Raw genomic sequence first — 25,396 nt, 5'->3', positions numbered from 1 at the left:
ACGGAGTTAACCATTGGAAGTGGTTCCCTATTACCACTTGAACATTTTCGTGTGTTACGCCAATTCTGCTCTGACCACCTCAATTAACAATGCTAGCCGACCTTCGTTTAGAAGACGGCATACAAAGAAGAAAAATATAATTATTAATATATTATAATCAAGTGATGTTTTATTAATTTATTACTAACATGAATGTGCAATAAAAAATAAAAATGCATATCTACCTATCAGTAACTACTAAGCGTATATTATAATGATAATGAGAATGACCTTCACCTTTAATTGAATTTATTAAATTTTTGCTATCTTATTCGATTTGTAGTGTTGGTAAATGTTACTTGATAAATACAAATTTGAATGAAGTTTTTTTCTCTTTAGTGTACTACTCTTTTTTTGTAATGTCACTATATCTGTTCATGCATAATGGAATCAAATCGTCAGACTGATTGCATTTATTAATACAAATTGTGAAATTAATAAGGATCAACATGGCACAGATTTATTGGCTTGTTTTTGGATCTTTCTTCTTTTTTCCAGCTATACAGACATCTTTTTGACATACTAAGGGCGGCATTCGCATTCATACACCTAACATGCTAACAATATAGTAGTGTACATACTTATTCAATATTATAATATTATCAGCTATTGAATGACATCTAATGAAATTAAATGAAATACATGAAATCGAAAATAGTCGATATACCGGATTATTTGTTAGGTTAGGTTAGGTTTTCATTCTTGAATTTTGCCAAAATCAGCTATGAGAATCGAATTAATGTTCATATTCTAATAAAATTGGAAGCCGTATAGTATACGGTCATCTCTTTTCGATGAGAAAACTCACGGCGAACTGTGCAACTTATATGTAATCACATAATATAAATTACGATTAAGTAAATACGAAAAAACACACCTTTTAAAAAAAATACATTTCAATGAGTTTCTTTAGGACATCCGCTAAGTGTTAGCCTAGACCCCTTCATATATAAATCCGACCCGCTCGCAATAGGTGCTTATTTCAGTTTCACGAAAACGTCATTTGATTGATAAATGCAGAACGTGGCCCAATTCAATCCTCTACCTACATCCTATACTTACTTCTCCTATTACTTAATAAAAGTGGACTGTCTGTCTTTCCGTTCCCGATTCTTCCGTTATAACTTAAAAACTACTCGAGTAAAATTTATTAATCATGCACAACTAGAATACCTACTTTATTTATACTAATGTTTCGTTTTATTTTGGTACTTACATACAACTTTATTTGTTAATTATGCAGGGCTCGAAATGGACCGGAGCGTACCGGAGCGCCGTTCCGGTTCGTGACATCGATAAAATTATCGCTGTCTCGTGGAAAAAATATTTTGACCTTCTGGGCTAGATAGGCCACATAATAGAAAATGTAACACCTTTATTTTTGTGAAGTACACATAAAATTTGATAACTGTAAATATCTTCAGAAAATTGTCAAGCGCTCCGGTTCGTAAACTTTTCCATTTCGAGAGCTGTAATTATGTATGCTGTCGATCTGAAACCATGACTGATGAAATCGGTACTAATTTAGTACGAAAGTTTCATATCGACTGTCCCAAGCTAAAATGGCGTTAGTGACAAATCGCTACAATTCAGGAGAGCAAAAAGAGTGACAAAATTCATGTAAATGAACAACTTCGTTTCTTTACAACTTCTTTCTTAGTATTGGAGTTTATCATTTATGATAGAATAATGTTGTTCTGGAGTATGTCGTGTTCATTTATTTATTTATATGCAATTAGAATTTATAAATCACGGAAAAAAAAAACAAGTTCATAAAGAAGACACCGAATTGTTTTTTTCAATTATTATTATGTTATTTATTATACATGTTTTTGTTTGTATTTCTGTTTTGTTTATTATAATCATTTAAATTTTGGTACATTACGTTAGTGGTAGGTACGTTAATTCTTATTGGCTTCTGTAGGGTTATTATCACTTACGCCGAAATTGGAAAATCTTATCTCGCCCTTATCATATAACACAGCACATAAAACGCCCTTTTGCCAGTCTGTAGATATTTTTTTGTAAACATAACCTCATATTCAACCCAAAATCACCAAGATGTTACTTACGCCCTTTGGCTTGGAGCAGTAGATATATTATAGAAGATACAACATAAAATTTCTCGAAAACAACGCAGCGGGTAAAGTGATCAGATAGCAGCGGTGGAATGGTGAGGTGAGGTACGGGTAGAGGTCGCTTGGGTACATCTAACCGCTGTCCAATAACGCACATGCAGCATTTCATCACGATTAGGTAAAGCGGTCATATAGCAAGAGTGAAGTGATGAGGTTAGGTGCAGATATAGGGTCACGAACCTAATTGCAACCGTTGTATATCTCATGCTTTGAAAAAATCAAATCGGATCAGTCTATTTCTTTATTCTGTATAGGTAAGGTATACACTAACATAATTAAACCTTGGATTGCGAGGATAATAATCAGGTAATCCAAGGCACTTGTAGGTATATCAAATTTTCATTACTCAAATTGTTACAGTCTTGCTCGGGTGGTGGTTTTTTTATAAGAATTTCAAAACCTCGTTCGTTTATCAAGTTAAAATGTATTTTAAAAAAATTCTCGTCTCGCAAAACATTCGCAGACCAATTATTAGTTAGGTACTTGCAATCCAAGGTTTTATTGCATGTCCATGTTTCTCGCAGATGAAGTCGCGGTCTATCACTAGTGTGGCACAGTCATTTTGTTATCAAAGAATATTTTTATCTACCTTTAGTCCTAGACAGATGAACTACTCGTTCCTTCTTAAGACGATACATCAATGAAATGGCAAATAATTTTGAACTATAGGCGCGACGAAGTTTTGGTATCGCTGGCATTCGGAGAGAGAACGTAGAGTTGGGAACACGTCAATTTGTTTCGTGATGGTGACGGGGGTATTCATTTTTAAATCGTGTAAAGATGACTAAAAACGTTACCCATTTACTTGAAAAAGAAAACATGTCAATGAATATATTATTATTGTTACTAATAGAACAATACACAGAACATTAAATGGACGCATGTTGGATTTATATGGCAAATTATATTTCGTTCGGCATGCGTCATTTGCACCCGCGACCCGCAATCCGCGCATCGCCTAGTCACGATCTTTTTAGACCATGGTTCAACTGAGGCCTTACCTTAATAATAAAATTTTCCATACAATACCTACTGTGCTTACATATTATAGTATACATAATATTATGTTGTTTACACCTTCAACGGTTAATGATCTGTTTTCAAGGTCTGACCGGACGTGAACAATTAGTAATTACACAAAATTGTTTATAAATACTTAATATTGGAAATAATATTATGCTCGGTAGATATATGAAAAATCTGAATTGATAGTAATAATAATAGCAACGTATCGTTGTTGTTCAGAGCTACTTATTAAACATTCAGTAACTCATTGATAAACCAGTTTTAATAATACTCTGTCATCAGTGTTGCCAATTTTCCAGATAGGGTACGAAAATAAGCTAGTTGGCACTCGGCAGGAAAAAACGCTCGATTTTCAAATAATTCAAACAATGCCTAGAAACTCGTACATAAAAAATCATATAATACTCGTACATATTTGAACACTGTTTTGTGAGATCAAAATATATTATAAAAGATATATAAATCGATCATTCAATTCAAATCGTGATTTTCTGTTTTAAATGTAGAAAAATGCGACAATTTTAAATGTTTGTAAAAACATCACATAATAATATTATATAAGTAGTATAATGCCATCGCTATGTTACATAAGTTGGTTTGTTTTTGTAATGAATTCAAAATATTTAAATGTAAAATCAACACAATATCAACTTTTGACCAAAAATGAGGTTGTGATGGTATTTTGTTATAAAGCATGTTTTCTATGCTGACACAAAATTTCAAACTCCTAAATCTATAAATAAATGCATTATCGTTCTTCACAGAAAATTTACAATTTTCTTCTTAGTCGTACACTCATGGCTGAGGATCGTGGCCGCTTTTTAATTTTGCCATCCTTTGAGCGACCAATACTTTCCGTCCTTCTTGATCTTCCGTTTCTCGCAGGGCAGAATGAATGGTGCTCACAGTCAGCTCTTTCACTTGGTCGCTCCAGCGCGCAGACGCTCTTCCTCTGCTTTGTATTCTCTGGAGGCCACCCAAAACCACCAGTCTCTCCAAGCTGTCCGGTCCGCGCCGGACAATATGTCCAAAAGATTGCAGAATTCATATGAGACATACTGTCGAGATATCCGCTCCAATATCCGCAATTTATATAAATTTTCTTTATATATAAAAGGGAAGCAAACATAGTGTACTAATTCATAGTACAGCTTATTTGTAAAAAAAATCCATATGTATTTTTGGAATTGTTAAATTCCGCTCGATAGTCAAATTATTAAGTTTTTCGTCCTGAACAATTTTCCCAGCCGGTTTGCAGATTAAGTAGTCGATATGTGGCAATGTGCTGCTTTTGCACTCAATGTTAGTAGAGTCCGATGTCTATAACCTGGGTGGTCATCACGGTTCTTTTATGAACTAGTGGAACTAAATTCCTAAATTCCCCCCGCTTCAGCATCTTAACACTGCATTACGTCCGCCCCCCGCCAACTCCATCATCAATGCGACGCTAGGGACGTGATGACGCGTGTACGCCAGCTTATAGAAATCGAAGTCTAACTGTAGTAGGTAGGGCACAATAACCACATTTGCCGAGGTGCTTCTTTTGTGCCACATTTTCTCCACATCGTGACATTTAATTATACCATACGTTCGCAAACTGTCACCTCGTGGGCACGATTTGTTGAAATAATACAATATTTTTCAAAAATTATAATATATTATCAATACATACCAAAACGCAAGTGTTCACCAAAAAATAGAATTAAAGGATGCGTTAGTGATTAGACACCCGTTTAAAAAATAAGTAATTGAGTCGGGTTGCATAGGTTCAAGACATGATCGGTGATGCATCCGGCTGCGTCCGGAACATCAATTATTATTGCATGTTTTGATCTACATGCAGTACAGTAAGTCCTCAACTTACGTGATTAATTCTTTCTGAAGATTTTCGTGTAAGTCGAAAAATCGCGTAAGTAGAATAAATATTAAAATCGTGCATTTTTAAAAAAAATAATATGCGCCATTAAAAGTAAAATCAAGTAAGAGGGTAACCTGTCTTTAGACACCTTAAAAAAGGTATTTAATACCTAAATCATACAATCAAAGATCAATCAAGAACTAAATTTGTTAATCATTTAAATATTGTACGCAGCGCTTGAAATGAGCGCACAGGAACGCAGCTTCGTCTCGTGAAAAAAATAAATATGCGTACCGGTTCGTGAATTTTTAATGCGGCGCTGACAACCTTTTCGTGACAAAAGTTTAAAGACTGATATTCCATATGACCATCCGAACCAGGTAGGTATGTAAGTATATCCATAACAAAAAATTAAACAACTTATTTGTACATAACACACATAAAATTAGAATCTAAATGTGTTAATATTTTTTGAAAATTATAGAGCGCTCCGGTTGATATAATTTTCCATTTCGAGCGCTGATTGTACGTTACATTATAATATATTGGTAAAACATTATAAGGTTCAAGAGGCAGCAGGTTGATTTTCAAAGAAATTGGTGCGATATTTTAACTTATCGAAAAACGCAGATGCATATTTTTTAAGCTTGATGTTTATTTAAAAATGCTAGATCTGGCAAGAAAAACGCTACGTTGGCAACGCTGTCTGTCATGCGTAATGGTAATCCTTATTGATTCATGTTTTGCAAATTAAATATAATATATAATTCATTATTTATTCATTTATAGTTACACTGTTCAAATGGTGATATAGAGTTATTATTAAATTGTAATTATTTATTTTATATTATTATTTATTTTACATTTGCGTACAATTATGAGTGAAACACAACAGATACAACAGTGGGACAGAGGTCCAGAGTTCGAATACGTAGGAAATGTAAAGTGTATGAAGGAACGGTGGAGATGGGCGGATAATAAAAGATACGTTGAGAGGTTCAGTGTAACTGACTAAATAGAGAGAGCTCAAGATAGAGATTCCTGGTGGACGGTTGTGCAATTTGTCATGGACCTGAATGGTCTGTAGGGCCAGGTTAAGTAAGTAAGTAGATATGATTGTCTGATGATGAAAAATGATCGATATGTAATAATTCAACTTTCAAATTTACGATCATTATTATTTTTTTACTCAATTATAAAGCAGTGCTAAGTTGCATGTTTCTGTGAAGTTTTTAGCGAATTCTCAGGGATCCCCGGGTTCCGCGGAATGTTGGTAGGGAATCCATAGCCAACGGGAATATTATCAGCCTAGATAAACGATGGAAAATAACTGCCTACTTAGGTAGATAATAAAGTTATTTAATTCTTTATAGGTGACAATCAAGAATTGTTTTTATAACGTGCGCCTATTCCAAAGGATTTTCTTTTATTACTGATAAGTAAACGTTTTCAGTGATAAATTTATAAGATTTTTACGATATTTACATTATTATAACGTAATATTACGGATATGTGATGGTATTACACGTACTTACCTATAACAGTCTATACAGGTGTGTTAAAATATTGTATGTAATATTATAAATATAGACCGGATTATATGCAACATAAAATGCTTGAAATATGCATGAAAAATGCTTAAAATATGCATGAAAAATTTAATAATAAAAAAATAGTAATTTTTAGTTTTTTTTTTCAAAATCAGCATACAATTAGTAGGTAAGTATCGACAATAATTACTCTTGTAAACGTTAACAATCAGGTACGCTCCAAATGTTCGGTATTATGATTGTCTTCGACCGAATATTCACGATGACATCATTCTACCAGCGAAATATCGGCACGCAATAACTAAACAAATAGTTCACTGTTATTAAATAATGCCTTCTCGCCCGTCTTATCGACGACGCTGCCAGAAGCGTGATTTTGTTTGCCGTGTTCAATGAATGGACTACGTTGTATTTTCGTTAATTCGGCCGCTGAGAAGCCACACAACGGTGATTCATGGGGCGGGCGGGCACAATGCGTCGTCAAATCCAGTGTGCGCTGGCGTGTTTGATGACGTTGTACTTTCGATGATTCACATAGAATATGCGCGAGCGCCCCCCGCAAGTCTGCTTTAGTGGACTTTATGCATAAGTTTACGCGGGAATACCTCTATCAGTGCGGAGTTAATTTTGGCCTCATTTATATCTTACCAAAACAATAGACGCGCGGCTGTTATACTACACAATATTGTAACTATAGCGAAAATGTGTATCATCACTAGATTTTAGGTTAAATATGCAATAACCGGTGATCATGGGCTAAAAAATATGTAATTGCATATTATGCAAATATGAAAATGCATATGATCCGGTCTCTAATCATTAAAAACCATACAAGGGGTATTTTCCGATATCTGTATAAACTTCTTTTTCCGGTACCTACTTATTATTTTTAAATTCATTATTCCGAAAACCAGGTTAATTTTTTTTCAAGCTTTAAAAAAACATTAGAACATTCCATCTACTGTCATTTGAATAATATCCACTAATTTTATACAGGTAGGGTAGGGTAGGTAAATAATACATCTTCTTCTTATTGTTTCATCCCCTAGCGGAGGTCGGCCACCATCAAGGCGATCTTAGATTTGTCGTCTGCTACCCGGAACAGTTCAGTGGAGTTGCACTCGTACCAATCACGGAGGTTCTTAAGCGAAAACGAAATGCGGCGCCGTCCTCTTCTACGCTTACCATTGATCTTTCCTTGAATGACAAGTTGGGGAATGCTTTACTTTTGTCCTCTCGTAATGTGGCCGAGGTACTGTAGTTTCCTGGTTTTGATACCACGCAGAACTTCTCGGTCCTTCCCCATTCGATTGAGAACTTCAACATTTGTCACCCGGTAAGTCCAAGGAATTTTGAGGATGCGGCTGTACAGCCACATCTCGAAAGCTTCAAGTCTCCGTGACATCTCTTGGTTTAGCGTCCACTCTTCCATACCATAGAAAAGAATTGAAAGAACATAGCGTATCATACGCAGTCTCAGACCTAGGTTAAGTTGTCGATTGCTAAGTAGGCGTCTCATTTTGAGAAAGGCACTCTTTGCCGGATCTCAATTCTAGTTTTTATTTCCTGAGACTGGTCCCATTTCTCATTGACCCATGTACCTAAATATTTATAATGGGTCACACGTTCAATTGGTTCGCTGTAAATGACAAAAGTTGTGTTGGTGTCTGCCGTCGCTATTTTTGATACTTGAGGTTCCTTTCTTTCTTGAGGTTAATTTTTAAACCATGAGAATTACTGACCTCATTAACTCTTTCTACCAGTTGATGTAAAATCTTTAAGCTATCAGCAATCAGCAGAGTGTCACCGGCATATCGTATATTCTTAATCAGTTTCCCATTAAACAAAATACCCACCGATTAACCTTGTAAGGAGTACTTGAAAATAGCTTTTGAGTACAGGTTAAATAGCAGAGGTGACATTATACACCCCTGTCGTACACCGCGACGAATTTTTACGTCTCCACTAATTTCGTTTTCGATCTTAATATTTGCTGTTTGTTTCCAAACAAAGTTAGCTATCAGTTGAATGTCTCTTGCATCGATGCCTTTCTTCTGTAAGAGTTCGAGAAGTTTAGAATGCTTAACAGTATCGAATGCTTTCTCGTAATCGATGAAACACATATAAACATCAACATTGACATCTAGGCATCTTTACACTAGAACATTTAAGCTGAAAAGTGCTTTGCGAGTGCTCAAACCACTTCTGAAGCCAAATTGTGTGTCACCCATGTATTCTTCGCATTTTCGAAAAATCCTACTATGGATGATTTTTAATAAAACTTTTATAACATGTGGCTCATCAAACTTATTGTTATAAACTCGCTGCACTCCTTTGCATTCGCCTTTTTTGGTAGAGTGATGAATGTCAATTTCAACCAATCATCGGGAATTATGCCCGTTTCGTAAATTTTATTTTGTTATTAATAATACGCAATCAATAAATTTAAAAAAAAAATGTGAAAAAACAATAAATATTTATTTAGTAAGTTATTATTTTAAAAAACATAACACATACCTACAAATGTAAGCGAATGAAGTTATTAAGGTTATACCTCATTTGAGGCATGGTCTAAAAAGATCGTGGCTAGGCGATGCGCGGATTGCGTGCAAATGACGCATGCCGAACGAAATATAATTTGTCATATAAATCCAAGATGCGTCCATTTAATGTTCAGTTTATTGTTCTATTAGTAACAATAATAATATATTAATTGACATGTTTTCTTTTTCAAGTAAATGGGAAACGTCTTTAGTCATATTTACACGATTTAAGAATTAATACCCCCGTCGCCATCACGAAACAAATTGACATGTTCCCAGCTCGACGTTCTCTCTCCGAATGCCAGCGAGTCCAAAATTTCGTCGCGCCTATAGTTGAAATTTATTTGCCGTTTCAGTGATGTAACGTCTTAATGAATGACTTCGATAATGTCGGGTCCTTGAATTGCAAATCTCCTAAATAATAATAAGAAAATCCTGCTTCGCATAAATATGTCGTAATAAACGGAAGTAAAACAATAATAGCTTGTTTTGACAAACGTACAGTAAAAACGAAACAATAATGCGGTCGATCGATAGTGTGCGTGCGCATGGGGAGCTGTGATAAATGCCTGGCAGCCGATGACCGCGTATTCGTACGTATACGTGTATATGCAATCGACGAACCGCATCATTGTTTCGTTTTTACTGCACTCTTCTGATAAATTCGCGGAATACATATTCACGTTCGGCGTTCGGGTTATTAGTAACTAATGTAATATTATGTAGTTAATGTTACCATCGTAATAATTAATAATGTGTCGGTAACACGTGTGAATCGAGGTATTATTGTTGACCAAAGAAGAGCCAGTTTGATTTTTGTTTGAAATTCGTGCCTTTTTATCAAGACGCGCTGCCTGACTTCCTGCTAAAGTGGATTACATAGATAAACGCTTTTGAATTCGCATTCATTTGAAGGTCCTCTGACCATAGTAACACGAATCCTTTAGCGTCTGATTTAAAAAAAATGTAACTTACCAGTCTTGTCTTATTCGAGACAACATAACCGTATTGTAACCAATGACATTATTAATGGACAACGCACTTAATACAGTAGCTCAGTGGCGAAGGGTGGAGGTAGGCTGTTAAGATCCGCCATAAATAGTGCACATTAACCTTTTTCAGTCAAATGTATATGTTTTTATTGAAATAAGACTACAATTTACAGATGGTATTGGTTGGATTTTAAAAATCAATTAAACCCTGTCTTAACCAAACCATAATAATATTGGTATATTTTAGGCGATATGACAAAATTGTGCACATTTTTTCATTCTTACTTATTTGTTTTCGTTAGATTAAGAATACATATGACACATATTGTTGGTTCATTTTTTTAATTCATCAAGCTATGCCTAAACCAAACTATAATAGATACAAATTATTATTCTATCTATAAAATATCCAAATTTATGTATGATTTAATTGCATAATTTTAGATATTTTATAGATATACGAGTATTTTTTGATTATTATCTATTATAGCTTGGTTTTCGCAGGGTTTAATTGAATTTTAAAAACTAACCAACACCATCTGTAAAATGTAGTCTTATTTCAATGAAAACGTGTATGTATGACTGACAAAGTTAAGTTTGTAATATTTATGGCGGATCATAACAGCCTACCTCCACCCTTCGCCACTGCTGAGTAGCTAGCAAGTAAATTCGCGCATAGCGACATTCGCACATGTATAGGTAAACGTCACGCAACTTCCATTATGCGATATCACGCATCGGGAATTTATAGCAATATCACCTTTATTGTAATGGCGTTAGAACAGTGTTTCTAGTGTCAATAATGTTCATTTGAGAGAACCCGTTCAAACCGAACCATTCGGCAGACCCGACAAAAAGCATCGGGAATTTATACCAATATCACCTCTATTTTAATGGCGTTAGAACAGATTATGCCATTCGGCAGACCCTACAAAAAAGTGTCATTTTTTTTCTAGATGCTTCGTCCATATTCTTGTCATTGATTGTAACGTATCCGTGATACTCTATGTTGAAAGCATGGTGGTTCACGTGTTTACGTGTGTTTGGAGTACATAGATTTACCCAAAGAATCAGATTTTTTACACATTTGTCTGCACATGTTTTTATACATGGAGGTAGGTTGGAATTTCCATGGAAGTTTGTATTATTTATTTTTGGTTTTTAATCGCGTTGGGGTCACTATTGTGAGACTATTTATGGAAAGGTGATCAGTGAAACACGTGTGAATAGTTTTGATATCCGTTTTTTGGATTTGATAATTAATATGTTAATTTATGAAGGTTCGCGTTGCAACGCGGGACAATTTATGACTGTGTTCTTTGACAGTCTCAAAACCTGACATAGACTGGTAGAATCATGACAACTACAAGCCTATAGGTTTAATGCAATAATATTCATTCTTAAAAAGAAATAAAAAACAAGTCACTAATAATAAATTTTCTGAAATACAAACTCAACATTTGCTTTCAAGTCATGACAAAAAGAGAGGATGTATTGTGTAATTATATCATCTACCCTTTGCACAGCAGTGACGTAGTTTAATTTACTAAGTATTCTTATTAAATTCACCAAAAAGATTTACTTATACGGACTTTATTTGTTATGAAATGTAGAATCGCTGAACGTAATAAAATGGTACCCAGGGAGCACTAAACGACCACACGGATGCCCTATCTATACAATTCACTACATCGGCGGATGTATGTGGCAGCGAAGAACTAGGGACCGATAAGCATTGAAAGATATAGGAAAAGTCTTCATCTTGAAGTGGATCTGATAAGCTGGTAATCTCTGGATTTTCTTTTTATGCATTGTATTTATTTATTTCAATTTGTTACACGATGCTCGAAACTTGTTTTGTTAATATAAATCAGGGCTTCTAACCGTTATTTATTTTCGTTTCGGTTTTCGTTCCAAAAAAATAACGGGTTTCGGTTCAGCTTTGAGTGGTTAATTTTTAAATGTTATTTATATTAACATTTTATTTTCTACCATAATAAAGCGTATAACGTGTTGAGCCTACAACAACTGAACGAAAACTAAAGTGGGGAGTAATATCATGTTAACACGCGTGTTTGAACATGTTTTCAGTTCCAACAAAGAATAACGGGTTTTCCGGTTTTCGGTTCAGTTCCGGTTCGAAGCCCTGTTATAAAGAACTATAATATCGCATACTTAATAATACAAAAACTTTGTTTTGTAAACCATTACAATGAAGATCTACCACGTGAACGCCAATTTAATTAATGATAAATGTTTTTTTTTGCTGGTTAAGTTTTAAAATCTCAAACACTAATCTAATTGAAATTATTCCGTATTATACGGTGGATCTACGGGATGCTGGTGTGACCTGGAATGATGCAAGAAGACTGGCGAGCGACATGGATTCTTGGAGGCGCCGTGTGGTATCCATACGCTCCAGCTAAGGGTCGGACATGGCCGATGAAGAAGCTATATTTTGATTTATGTCTTTGGTAAGAATATGACAATTTAAAAAATGAGATGTAGGTAGTATGTTGAGAAAATATTATATTAGCTATCAAGTTAATAATAATTGCAGGATGCAGTAAGTACTTATATAGTGATGTGTGTATTTATAATATACTTATTATTATTGTAGTGATAATGTTTTATCTACTGTTCTTTGCAACAGTAAGTCAATAACATAATTAAGTTGGCATGTAAGTACCTAAATATTTCATTTTCAAAATAATTTATTACTTTGAAACAATAATATTTTGAATTCTAATTCCATTAAGTACCCTCGGTCGATAGTATTAATATAGTAATATTTTGATAACATCGACAATGCGCTAGATATTTAATAATAAAAAAATAGTAGCTACCCACATATCTAAAACTAAATACTTAAGTATGTTGTAACCTTTTCACCAGTGCGAAGAAATGTTCCTGAAATAGAAAATACTGTTGCAGACCGGATACGTACACAACTAAAACACATTTGGCAGATAATATTATTTGAAATTATTTCATTTGGTTTTGTTCTCAGAAATCATCAAATTATGTCAACCAGGAAAAATGGCACGTTCGAGGAGACTTACTAACTGTCGCCAATCGTATTTTGAGACTATACTTATGTTACTATCATACTATAATAAGAAATAATAATATAATAATCTGTACATCACTATAATAGAATATGAGACCCAGTGACAGTAGTGTAGCGAAACAGTAGTATAATGAGTAATAGAAGTGAAAAAATCACAAACACCCAGACTTTGAGAAAATCATATAAATACATTGTGATTTTCCGGAAATCGAATCCGGAGCCCCCGGATAAAAGGCCAGCGCCCTAAAAATTCTAAAGGGCTTGTAAAAAATATGATATAGATATATCCATCAATTCGGTGTTCTTTTTATATTCGACCTTCGTTCAAAGATAGAGGCTAACAAATATTCAAAATTACTCGTTTCTAGCGTGCAGTGATTACTCGAATGATGACCACACCACACCTACTGAAAACGTTCAAGAAAACTTTCTCAATATACACATTAAGTTTTTAAGTATTATAGATATATGGCCCAGGTAGATATTTCTTTATTTAATAATGTTATATTTAAGAAAATATGCTCGCATAACCCTTCTTCTGCCAAATTGAGACTGTGCTTTTCCTATCAAAGTTGCTGAAGAAAGTTTCAGGTTGCAAGCTGTTTATCGTATTGTTACTATTTTTATATTAGATTTGACACACAAAGAGTATCTTCTTAACTTTTCAGTTTGTGTGAAAATTAGTAGATTGTGTGGGTCATTTCTGATTACAGTACACTCTCAGTAATCCGCCGCTAGATTATCCGACAACTACTATAATCCGCCGTTATTTTTACTAGTTGAAAGCACAAAATCAAGCTCTATAATTCGCCGGTATTCGATTGTCAAATTCAGTAGTCCTCCGCGTATAAGTATACAACGCAGATGAGATAGGTTTATTTTGAAACTTTTGAAGAAAGTAATGTACCAGGAACGAAAGTGCTCAAAGAACGCATCACAATAATTATTATTATGCAGTGCTCCAATGCAACCGGGACACACAAAATGAAGCTTTTGGTCATATGGAAAGCCAGGAATCCTAAGCCATTCAAAAATATCTGCCTCACTGAACAACTGCTTGTGTCAAGTTAATAATTAGTTAATAAACTTAGTTTTGTATAATTAACTTGCTTAACTATATTATAATGTATACATGGAAAATTTGCTGGTTGCAATAACTTTTCATTATTATATTTTAAATTTTTGTAATCAAAATGTAACTGTTTGTTTCCTTAATAAATAATAATAAAAAAATAGTAAATTTAATACTTGATTTTGATTATAAATAAAACTGCAATTTGCTAGTGTAAATTTCTAAAAAAAAACAATTTTTACGAAATACCTGTTTTAATTTACACTATATTTTGTATGTATGCACTATAATCCGCCGCTTTCACTTGTTTGGTTTTTGGGATGGCGGATTACTGAGAGAGTACTGTATTATATTATATTATATAATACCTATACCTACATATGAGGATATTGTAGATGTAAATTTGTGGTTATAAAGCTAGTATTTATTAAATCGTTATCGATTTTCATCATTACACTTCTATCATAAAACAATCGTAAAACCTCAACAATGTCAAAGAATATTTTATATTTATTAAAATATCTTTATTCAATATAAACGTGTTCACAAACGGATTAATAACTATTGGCCCACGCCATTCTCAACTACATGACGTGATTGGAGAGAACATGTTAAAAATATCAGTGAAAATATTAAGAAAAATTCTACGCAGGTAACTATATAAAATATATCTGTGTACGAAAGGATACGGCAGATATGTTTTAAAATTTGAAATTAACCATAACGCACGTTATTATATTATGCGTAAATGGGAAAATATGAAATCAATGGTTATGATTCAGTGAATTTCAGAAGTTGCCAAAAATTCAATCTTCTTTTGCCACCAATGAAAAGTTATTGGTAATTATAAACATTTACCTTTCGTACACATACATATTATTCACGTGAATCATTGGCATGCTGAATAAATTGATGGGAAAACACACATAGATCATTATTTAAACTTGTGGGACTTCAAGGTAAATTTTATTTTCCGCATAATAAGCAAATTGTTGCAATTTACACAATGTTAATTATGAATAATGATTAGTCTATATCAGTGATAAGCAACTTTTCTTTTCACGAGGGCAAAATTAGATGCCTAAAACTTTATGGTGCTGCATTTGAGATTCCTAGAGAAATCACTCTTCTAACTTTTCATTTTTCTCATCTTCTAGTTAATAGGTAAATGCCAAGTAATTCTAAATGCACCAAGCTACAAAAAATGGTTGGATATAAAAAAATCACCTTTAATTAAGTAAAAACCATTTCCAAAAATTACTCTTGGGTAAATAAAATTATATTCTGGCTCTAAGGTCTTTCTTACCAACGAGGAATCTGTGTTTTTCTCACACTGTCATGGAGAATTTTACAACATAATTAAATTCATATACCCACAACAAAACCAAATCGACAATTTTACTCACTAATATTCATGATATTGCTATGTGATGATTACGAAAAATAGTGCTCTAACTTTTTTGCGATTTATTCAAAACTTGATTTTTGGAGAATGTGAGTTATGACTCTAGGCGACTCATTTATGTAAATAAATAGGTACGTACATATTAACCGTTTATATTATAAATCAATAAAATCATTGCCAGAAATTAAACCCGTGGGCCACATATGACATGATTGTCCATTACTGGTCTACACTGTAAAACTAGTACGACTGGGTGAATTTAAGTATGTGATACAGTAGTTATAAGAAAATTATACACTAAACGGTGTTTGTTCACAGTTTAATTCCACAAGGAAAAAATAATTAATAGTGGTTGTATAGCGACAATTGAGATGAATTATTTTAAAGGAGAATAACTGTGGCTATCAACGAGTCCTGTGAGGCACAAATATCATCAGCAAAATATGTGACATACGAATCGATTGCGAAAATATTATTTAATTATTTATGTACATGGTCACAGGTCGTCAGCGGTGTCGGTTAGTGCTTACTTAGTGAGAAATGCTGACGGCGAAAATAAGGTTGTTTATATACTTTCTAAGCATACAAATTTCACACGAACCTAATTACTACTAGCATATAAGAACTTTTACCTTAGTAATATTTATTATGTTAAAATTCATTTCTTACCGATAGGCATGGGATACTTAGTGTCAGCATTATTCAATCGTGGGAGGTTCAATAAATAGCCTATCTCGATTGAATGAATGTCACTCAGTTTTTACCTTGATTGGCTAACTGTCACTCAGTATCGTTGAGCCTCGGGATAAATATCTCACTCGTTTTTATATCTTATATTATTTTCTTTATTGCACCCAGTGTAAACTGTACATATCAATCAGTAAATAAGCTCGCCATCTCCTCAAGCAACTACACGTTTTCATACATCCCTCTTGGCATCATCATCATCATCATTCATCAACATCATCACCAACACGCACTCTTCATCCCTAAAGAACATATCGTAACTCGAATTTTTCATATTCACTAGGTTTCCAGAAGTTATTAACTTCTAGTAGATTATCTGTCGGAACATAGGGAAGGTATTTAAGTAAAAATTGACAATAATTTTACGTCGTCATACTTGTACATGTTTATATAAACATTTGTATAACATTAATACAAACTGTCTACTGAGGCTACTTGATAAAATTTCAATTTCAATTCTAATTGATTTAAGTTTTGTACTATTCCGTATGAAGTAATTCTTTTGCGACCCGAGATTCGCCTTTCGGCATCTTCATGCACTATGCGCACTCGCCAATCGCAAATAAATACTGACAATGAATACAGTTAGCTAATAAGTATTATTTATTAATTTAATACAATAAAATAAGATAAAAACTTTATTAGGTACCTACTAAGTAAAGGATCAAGTATAAAAATAAATTTCGAACCTAACCTAATTATAGGTTTTTTGTGACACTTCAAATATTCAAAATTTGTATTATTGAATTAAATTACTATATAAACAAGAATTACCTGTGTTTATTTGCCATTCGTGAGTGCGAATAGTGCTTGAAGATGCCGAAAGGAGAAACCAGGGTCCCAAAAATGACTTAAATGGAATAGTACAAAACTTAAATCCATTAGAAATTAGAATTTATATTTGTATTAAATTAAAACAATTTCGTATGTGGAGAAATTAACAGTAGATATATACATATTTTTTAATGGACAACTTTCGTTTGGAGGAGCACTGAAAGATTAAGTAAATAGTCACCTATAGTCTGGTATTCCTGCTGTGAAGACATAAGAAAGGCTATTAGCAGCTCCGAAGAACACTGGAAAGCAGAGCAAGGCGTAGTTGATGAGTTGGAAACGACCAAGCTCGCCGATCTCGTCAAGGATTGCGTCGAAATCCATGTCTCCTATTCACTAAAACAAAAATAAATCAAAATAATTTAAAATAAAACCACAGATGTTGCAATGCAAAGCACATTTTTTTTGCGGGCAGGTTTTGAATGTATTTTAAATAAGATTATATAAGTTTCTATGCAAAAATATATATTTACTCATTGAATCGATTATGATCTTAGTTTTCCAACCATGTCCGATTCTAATAGGATCATATTATGGGCCTCCACAGAGTAGAGGTTTGTATTAACAGATTTTGTTTTTTTACGAGAAATGGATGTCAGCCACTTGCTCAACCTATTAGGTCCATACCCTGACTCATACACAAATTAAAAAGCAATATGTGTACTTGCCAGACCCAGGATTCGAACCTGAGACCCACGGCGTGATAGTCCAACGCTTAAGCCGCGCGGCCACCGTGGGTGTGATCTTAGTTAGAATAAGTTAATAATAAAGATTAAGATACACTACAAATATAACAATAGTGTAAATATGCCATCATCGTTGGTGAGAGCGATTTATTTGCGTATTGAATTAGCTTCGATTACACTTCTCACCCACGATGGCCGCCCGGCTTAAGCATCGGCCTATAACTTCGTGGGTCCCAGTTTCGAATCATGGGCTGGCAAGAACACATATTGTTTTCTCAATTTGTGTATAAGTCAGAGTATGGACCTAATAGGTCGAGCAGGAGGCTGATATTCATTTCTCGTAAAAACAAAAATCTGTTAATACAAACCTCCACTCCGTAAAGGCCCATAATATGATCGTATTAGGATCGGATATGGTCAAAAAAAAAATCATCTATTAGAATAAAGAGAATCTAGAGATAAAATTAGAGTGATATCTGTGTTTTTTAAAGATTTCGATTTTATCCGCGTTTAGACTATTTCCATCATAAGTACGTAAGTAGACTTTTTTATTTTTTTGTCTGTGGCCAAGATTATAATACAAGGCGATTATATTATAAAACCCACCTTCTTAAAAAAAATATTTTTAATTGCCAATTAATGAAAACTTGACCATCTTATATTTTACAAAAATTATATAATTTGCCAAAACATCTGTCATACCTTTGTAGAAATATATTTTTAATTGACTGCCGACTAGACAGTCATGTCAACTCCTACTGGGCCAATAGTTTGGTACTAATATGCTTTACTTAATTTGGTACATTTCACACACATAACACAATATATTGTACAAAACACATACACACAATATCAAAATCATTGCCATTCTATCATGTGACTTGAAGTTTTTCGTATAAAGCCCAACAGGCCCTTTTGTATATTATGTATACATTCATTTCGGTTGGCTGGATTCGTCCCGTAGTCTTGTGGTCTAAGCGTCCGACTCTCATTATAATACAGTTTTCTCTATTAACACGGTTATTATAGTGCCTGCTGTCCTAATTCCGTGTGATATCTATTATACTAAGGTAAAATATTGAAGATCAAGAAAAATCAAATTCAAGTACTGTCCGACAACAAGATCTCGTCGATAACCGGAAGTCGCTGCAGTCGCATAATATAGAAAACTTCTCAGTGACGTACCTGTCGTAGCAGCAACGCGTGTATCGATAATGTATCGGCTCTGTCTTTAGATATAAACTCTTTTTCTTCTTCGCAGTAAATCAAAATTTTCTTTATTATAATTCTAACATCACTCCTGATCATTTTAGACATATTTTACTATAAAAAAACATCAACTTACGTAAATTGATAGATCCGTACACCACTGAAGCGTAAAGTGTGAAGGACTAGTCTGACTTTGACAACTGATGAATAATAGGAATGTATATTATTTATAAATAACACTGATAGTTAAAATATTTAATTTAAGAATTTTTTATAATTCAATTTGAAACGAGAAAGAGCGAATCAATATGTCAAGCAATCTAGGATCTGATTTTGACAGCTGAACAGTGGACCACTCGTTGCTTGTGCAAAAAGTTATGCTCAGGCTTTATTAATCTGAAGATGGCGCTGGTTGACCTAATGTCATTAGCTTACAATAATATATAAGTATATATCTAAAAATATGTTCTCCAAAATTTGGGCCCCCTAATAATTATCGGCTCTTCAGGCCCTAACTACGAGCCGACTCTGTTTAAAACATATAAGTATTTGTTAACAATATAAAAAGGTAAATTGATATCATTATGTATGTATACATTAGTAAGTAATGGTGAGTCTGAATCTAATGTAGATTAGAATTTAATTACGATTATCTTCAATGAGTGCATTGTATTGCAGTATGGCATTGAGAAACGCCAATCTTATCAGTTTTTGATTGAAAATAGCAGAAGATAACTAATTTATTACTATATTTTTATTTTTGACGCAGAATACGTTTTTGAAATCGGTTCCATATGTTGTGAGTTGGGGTGTTACGAAATTAGTGCGTAAGAAAACCGTGAATTGCGTCAACCTGTGAACTTTGCCGCCCGTAACGCACGTTCCTACACTAAAGTTATATCACTGGGACAACCACTCTGTTCAACCAAATCGCTTCGGATGTTGATATATTCCACCTACGTGAGGATGAGTATTATAGGTGGACAACTTTGCCGCCCGTCACGCACGTACCTACACTAAAGCTAATGGCACTGGGACAACCTGTTCTCTGGACTCTGTTCAATCAAATTGCTTTGGAATTTGATATATTCCACCTACGTGATGATGAGTATTATAGGTAGACGTTGTTTTATAAATTCTTAAAAGAGTGTCCAATTAGCTCATTCGGTGTGCTTTCATGCTTTATATATATTTTTTTTATAATTTATGGACCTTTTACTTTACTTTTCATACTGTTTTTGTGATACTGCATATATTTATTAATTTCTTCTTTACACTGTTTCTTTGTTTTGAAATATTGTCATGTTGCAAATGCAAAATGCAAATTTAAAACATTCACAAATTTATAATTTGTAATGTTAACGGTATGTAAAAAAAAAAATGAACTGGGCGCCAGGACAAGTAGACGAGAAAGTTTAATAACTTCCTATCTACTACTTACTAGTTTTAATTGATTTTACTCTTATAATGTTTTTTTATTGCATATTAAGAATTACTATGCCTCTTCATATAAAAATAAAAACTCTCTTCTCGTTGGAACTTAAACATATACACACGGTTAAATCATTATTTACGTGTGCCTATTTAAATTCTCACCAAGTATTAAATAATATATAACTATTAAACATATATTTTAAAAGTAGGTACCAGGGAACTCAGAAATAATGAGAAGTGAAATACACAACGGGTAAGGCGATAGCAGGTAACCGACTCGAGTAAGGAAGAATCTGGGTTAAACTTACACACGTGTTAAGAATACGTTTTACGTCGAATACTAAAAACTGCTCTCGGTTTATGCATTTACGCTCATTTAATGTTGGTGTATTACACACACTATTGCACGTGCATAATGCGTGCTTCATTTTCGTAGGACACTCACACATTCAAAAGTCTGCTTCACCATGCGGCGTATTGAATATTGCCTATCGGTATTCTATTTATTATCTGTTCTGTGGTAGGTACCCATAATTCACGAACGTTTATTTATTTTCTAATTTCATTCGATTGCGTGGCGCTTAGTGCCCTGGCGCCGAATCGTCCTAGACCCAGTTATATCTAACCTCCTATAATATAATATATTATTATGTAGTATTTTGAATGATCTTTGTATCAAATTTCTCACATCGCAGATCTGTACTCCTGTTGACCTTGTTAATTGCCAACCAAGGGCGGCTCTACCTTAAGGGTTCGTAGGGACCATCCCCACATCGTTATGTCAAAAATACATGTTCGATATTTTTATCAATGTCACAATATACATACGTATTTACATGATTAAATTAACTATTTAATTTATTTTATCATACTGGGGAGCGAATCAAATTACCCCATGGTGAGTAGAAACGCTCGCTGTACGTCGTTGTTCAAAACTGATTATGGTAAATCTATAATAATTATTAATATGTATTAATTAAGTTAATATTTTTAAACACGCTTTTTCGATGTGATTAAGTGACGACTCAGATAATCATATAGTTTATATATAAGTATCATTTGTATAATATGAGAAAGTAGGTAGGTATGTATGTATATTTAATAATAAATGGCTAAACCCCACCACCTAGAAAGTCGTAGAGCCGCCACTATTGCCAACAATTAAATGCATTCATATGTAACCGTAATTGGTATTTCATTTTTCAACCCCTAACTCGATGACGTAGGTATTACACGTTCAAACATACACCGACCGATTTCTTAAAGTAATTTTAGGCACGCCTACTTAAGTGTTATTTTTTGGGCGATATCTGTTTAACTACAATTTACATAATAAGTTGTTTACGTTGAAAGACTGATTCGTTTTTAATTCACACGACACTATAATTTAGTGGTAAAAAAATGAACGGAAACCATCCGAACACATACGTGTGCAAACATAATGATATCAATGTGGAAGTACGTGGTGCTCGTTTAAAATGGATACTATGTTTAATGAATGGCAGACATTTATAAATGGAAAATGAGAAATAACTTATCATATGGGTATCTATTACCTATGTAATTTATAAATCCGAGAGTGGTGTAGACCTTGTGACATCTCGAGATTCGAGAATTCTCGAAATTCCTCATGAAATCGAAATAAGTTTTTTGTCGAAAATTCTCGAGAAATCGACATTATTACGAAATTATCTCTTCTTGCCAACTTTCAATTTTTTTTATATATACCTACCAACCAAAAACCATTACAGACAAAGTTACGAAAATCGAGTCTTTTTTTAGGTCTTCCGGTCAAAAATTTTAGATAATGAGTTACGTTCGAATCAGTTTCTTTTTTAAATCGGGATGCGCTCGGCAGCTTAGCCTAGTAAGTGACAATTCCTCGATTTCTCGAGAATATCATCGACAATTTTTCAAGAAATGAGAATATTCGGAAAAATAATTTCTCAGGCATTTTCTGATTATTTCTTGATCACAACATCTAGAGTGGAGTATAGATAGAGCGACCGCCTCCAAAGCTGTGGATCACGGGATTGTTTTAGTGGCAGTTTTAGGTACGTGGATGTTCAAGGCACTGACAAGTTAAGAGCCCACCTCATGAAAATTTTGAGTAAATCGAATCAAATATTATATTTTCTTATATTTAGATTCAGGATATAATCTTACAAAAATACTTCTAACTTAAAAGAATTTTCGTTGTTTGTATTACTTATAATGAATTTCATGACAATTAATTCGTTAATTAAATTTAATGTTAGTTTATTTAGTCGGAAATATTAAATGATTTTTAATATGCTTGTTAATATTCTCATTTAAATTAACGTGACATTTGTTTATGAGATGAAATTATAGACGTGCGTAATATTATATAAAATTGAAATATACTTAACCATTTATTCATATTTTATTTAGAGAAGATTTTTATAAATAAAAAATAATTGAAATTATTATTATTAGATAGCTGCACCAATTTAACCTAAGTTTATAGTTTTTTCTCTTTGGAAACAAAATTATTACTGACGACTGTAATGATATCTAACGGTAGGTAACTATCACAACAAGAGTATAAAGATGTTAGTTTTGCTAATGTGGTATGCTAATACACTCAACCTAATTTAATATGCGTGTAGTTACATTTTGCGACAAGGGTTTGCAATCCCGACATCGTTCAATGGTCTCGAAATTCTGGCATTGACAATGCTAGAAACCCGGGATTTCGGAATTGGTTTTATTATTCATTTTTGTGAATTACATAAAATAACAAGAAATATGTTTTTCTCGATAAATATGTACAAGAAAGTCTGAAAATTATTAGCCAACTTTATAATATGTATATACCAGTGCCGAAGATTCCATACTAGGCAATTATTTAAAGCCTACCTTCTTAAGAAAAATAATTTTATTTGCCAATGACATCTGTCGTATATGTAAAAATGTATTATAAATAATACAGATTACAGAACAATCTGTCAAAGATTTTTAAAAAAATATGCCACAGCATGCCATTTGTCTTTAACGCATTTATCGGATTATTCATCCAGGAGTGGTAATGTTTTTGTTCTATGAACTTTACGTCACGTGTCCTCAGTTTGTCTATCGCATTGTATGCAATATGGTAGGCTCCGATCGCGAAGCCTAAAATATTTGCGAATAATATTATTATAATTAAAAAAAACAATTTCTATGGCATTTAATCCTATCTTATACATAAATTGTTTCTGAAAATAAAAAATAATTAATGGCTTTCGATGTCTATAAATGTTTAGGAAAATATGTGATTTAAGGTCATCGCTTAATTTTATGACATCGGTGAGCTTTATAAAATTTCATGTAATTAGTGTATCGTTATTATTAGTACCTATGCACCTATTCATTAGTAGTAATATGGTATTATCTTCTTATTTCGAGTAAAAGTATACAATATGATAAATGTTTTCTTTTTCTCAGATCTTGACAGCCTACCTCTTTCCAAAAGTCACCCTTCGCCACTGGTAGATACTTACATTAGCTTTCTCCGTTTTCTCATTATTAATGGACACAATAACACATATACATACGAGGGTGGGTCAATAAGTCCTTAGAAAAGCCGACAGGTGGCGCGACTAGTACTGTAAGCGGTTTGTTTTCATGCAGCGGCACTACCGATTCAGTATGCTGCGAAGTTTCAATCAGATTGGTCGGGTTGTTGTATTTTATTTTCGTACATTTAAAAAAAAATTGCTTGTTTACAAAAATGGAGAAAATTGAGTTTAGAGCTGTTATTAAACATTTTAATATAAAAGGGTTAACAGCAAAGGAAATAAAAAATGAGTTGGATTTAGTTCACGGCATATCTGCTCCTTCACTTGCAACTATTTATAACTGGTTAAATGAATTTAAACGTGGTCGTACATCAACAAAGGATGAACCACGCTCAGGACGTCCTGTAGAGGTGACTACACCAGAAATGATCAATAAAATCCACGATATGGTGTTATGGTGATGGTGGGTGCCGCGTTTGCTCACAGTCGACAATAAACGCAATAGGGTGATGGCCTCTAAAGCCCTGTTGTCGCTCATGCAACGCAATCCGGATGAATTTTTTCGTCGCTTTGTGACTGTAGATGAAACATGGATACACCACTATACTCCCGAGACGAAAGAACAGTCAAAGCAGTGGATTGCGAAAGGCGAACCATGTCCAAAGAAGGCGAAAACCGTAAAATCAGCTGGTAAGGTTATGGCTACTGTATTTTGGGATGCACGTGGAATTATTTTCGTTGACTATTTGGAAAAAGGAAAAACAATAACAGGGGATTATTATGCATTTTTATTGGACCAGCTAAAAAACGAAATTGAAGAAAAACGGCCTCATTTAAACAGGAAAAAAATCCTCTTTCATCAGGACAATGCCCGTGTTCACACATGTTTACGATCAATGGCTAAAATTGAAGAATTGAAGTTCGAATTGGTCGACCACCCACCGTATTCGCCAGATTTAGCCCCCAGTGACTTTTTCCTTTTCCCAAACTTAAAAAAATGGCTAAGTGGACAACGTTTTTTTTCAAATGAAGAAGTCATCGATCGGACAAATGCTTATTTTGAGGACCTTCCGAAAACTTATTTTTCTGACGGTTTAAAAAAAATTGAGAAACGTCTAACCAAGTGTATTGAGCTCCAAGGAGATTATGTTGAGAAATAAAAAAAAATACAAAAATAAAAACTACCTAATATATTCCAATAAAAGACAATAACGAAAATATTAACATTGACGTAAAAAAACTCACCGGTAGTAAATACTGATACCTAATAGG

General features: G+C 33.6%; 2 protein-coding genes across 2 annotated transcripts in view; both read right to left on the bottom strand.

Moving 5' to 3' along the window:
• Nucleotides 1-17,598, bottom strand: part of LOC147079535 (organic cation transporter protein) — a 41,846-nt gene extending 24,248 nt beyond the window's left edge. The window contains exon 1 of the mRNA XM_085941857.1: nt 17,456-17,598. Coding sequence (XP_085797983.1) covers nt 17,456-17,598 — 143 coding nt within the window. The remainder of the gene's footprint in view (nt 1-17,455) is intronic.
• Nucleotides 1-24,534, bottom strand: part of LOC147079534 (uncharacterized) — a 107,380-nt gene extending 82,846 nt beyond the window's left edge. The window contains exon 1 of the mRNA XM_085941899.1: nt 24,157-24,534. The gene's annotated coding sequence lies outside the window, so the exon portion shown is untranslated. The remainder of the gene's footprint in view (nt 1-24,156) is intronic.
• Between the last annotated feature and the right edge of the window lie 862 nt (nt 24,535-25,396).

This window comes from Rhyacophila brunnea, unplaced genomic scaffold, assembly GCF_057557595.1.
Source record: "Rhyacophila brunnea isolate RB1 unplaced genomic scaffold, BYU_Rbru_1.0 scaffold_1, whole genome shotgun sequence".
NCBI classification, from domain to species: Eukaryota; Metazoa; Arthropoda; class Insecta; order Trichoptera; family Rhyacophilidae; genus Rhyacophila; species Rhyacophila brunnea.
This window is presented reverse-complemented; position numbering and strand designations above follow the sequence as displayed.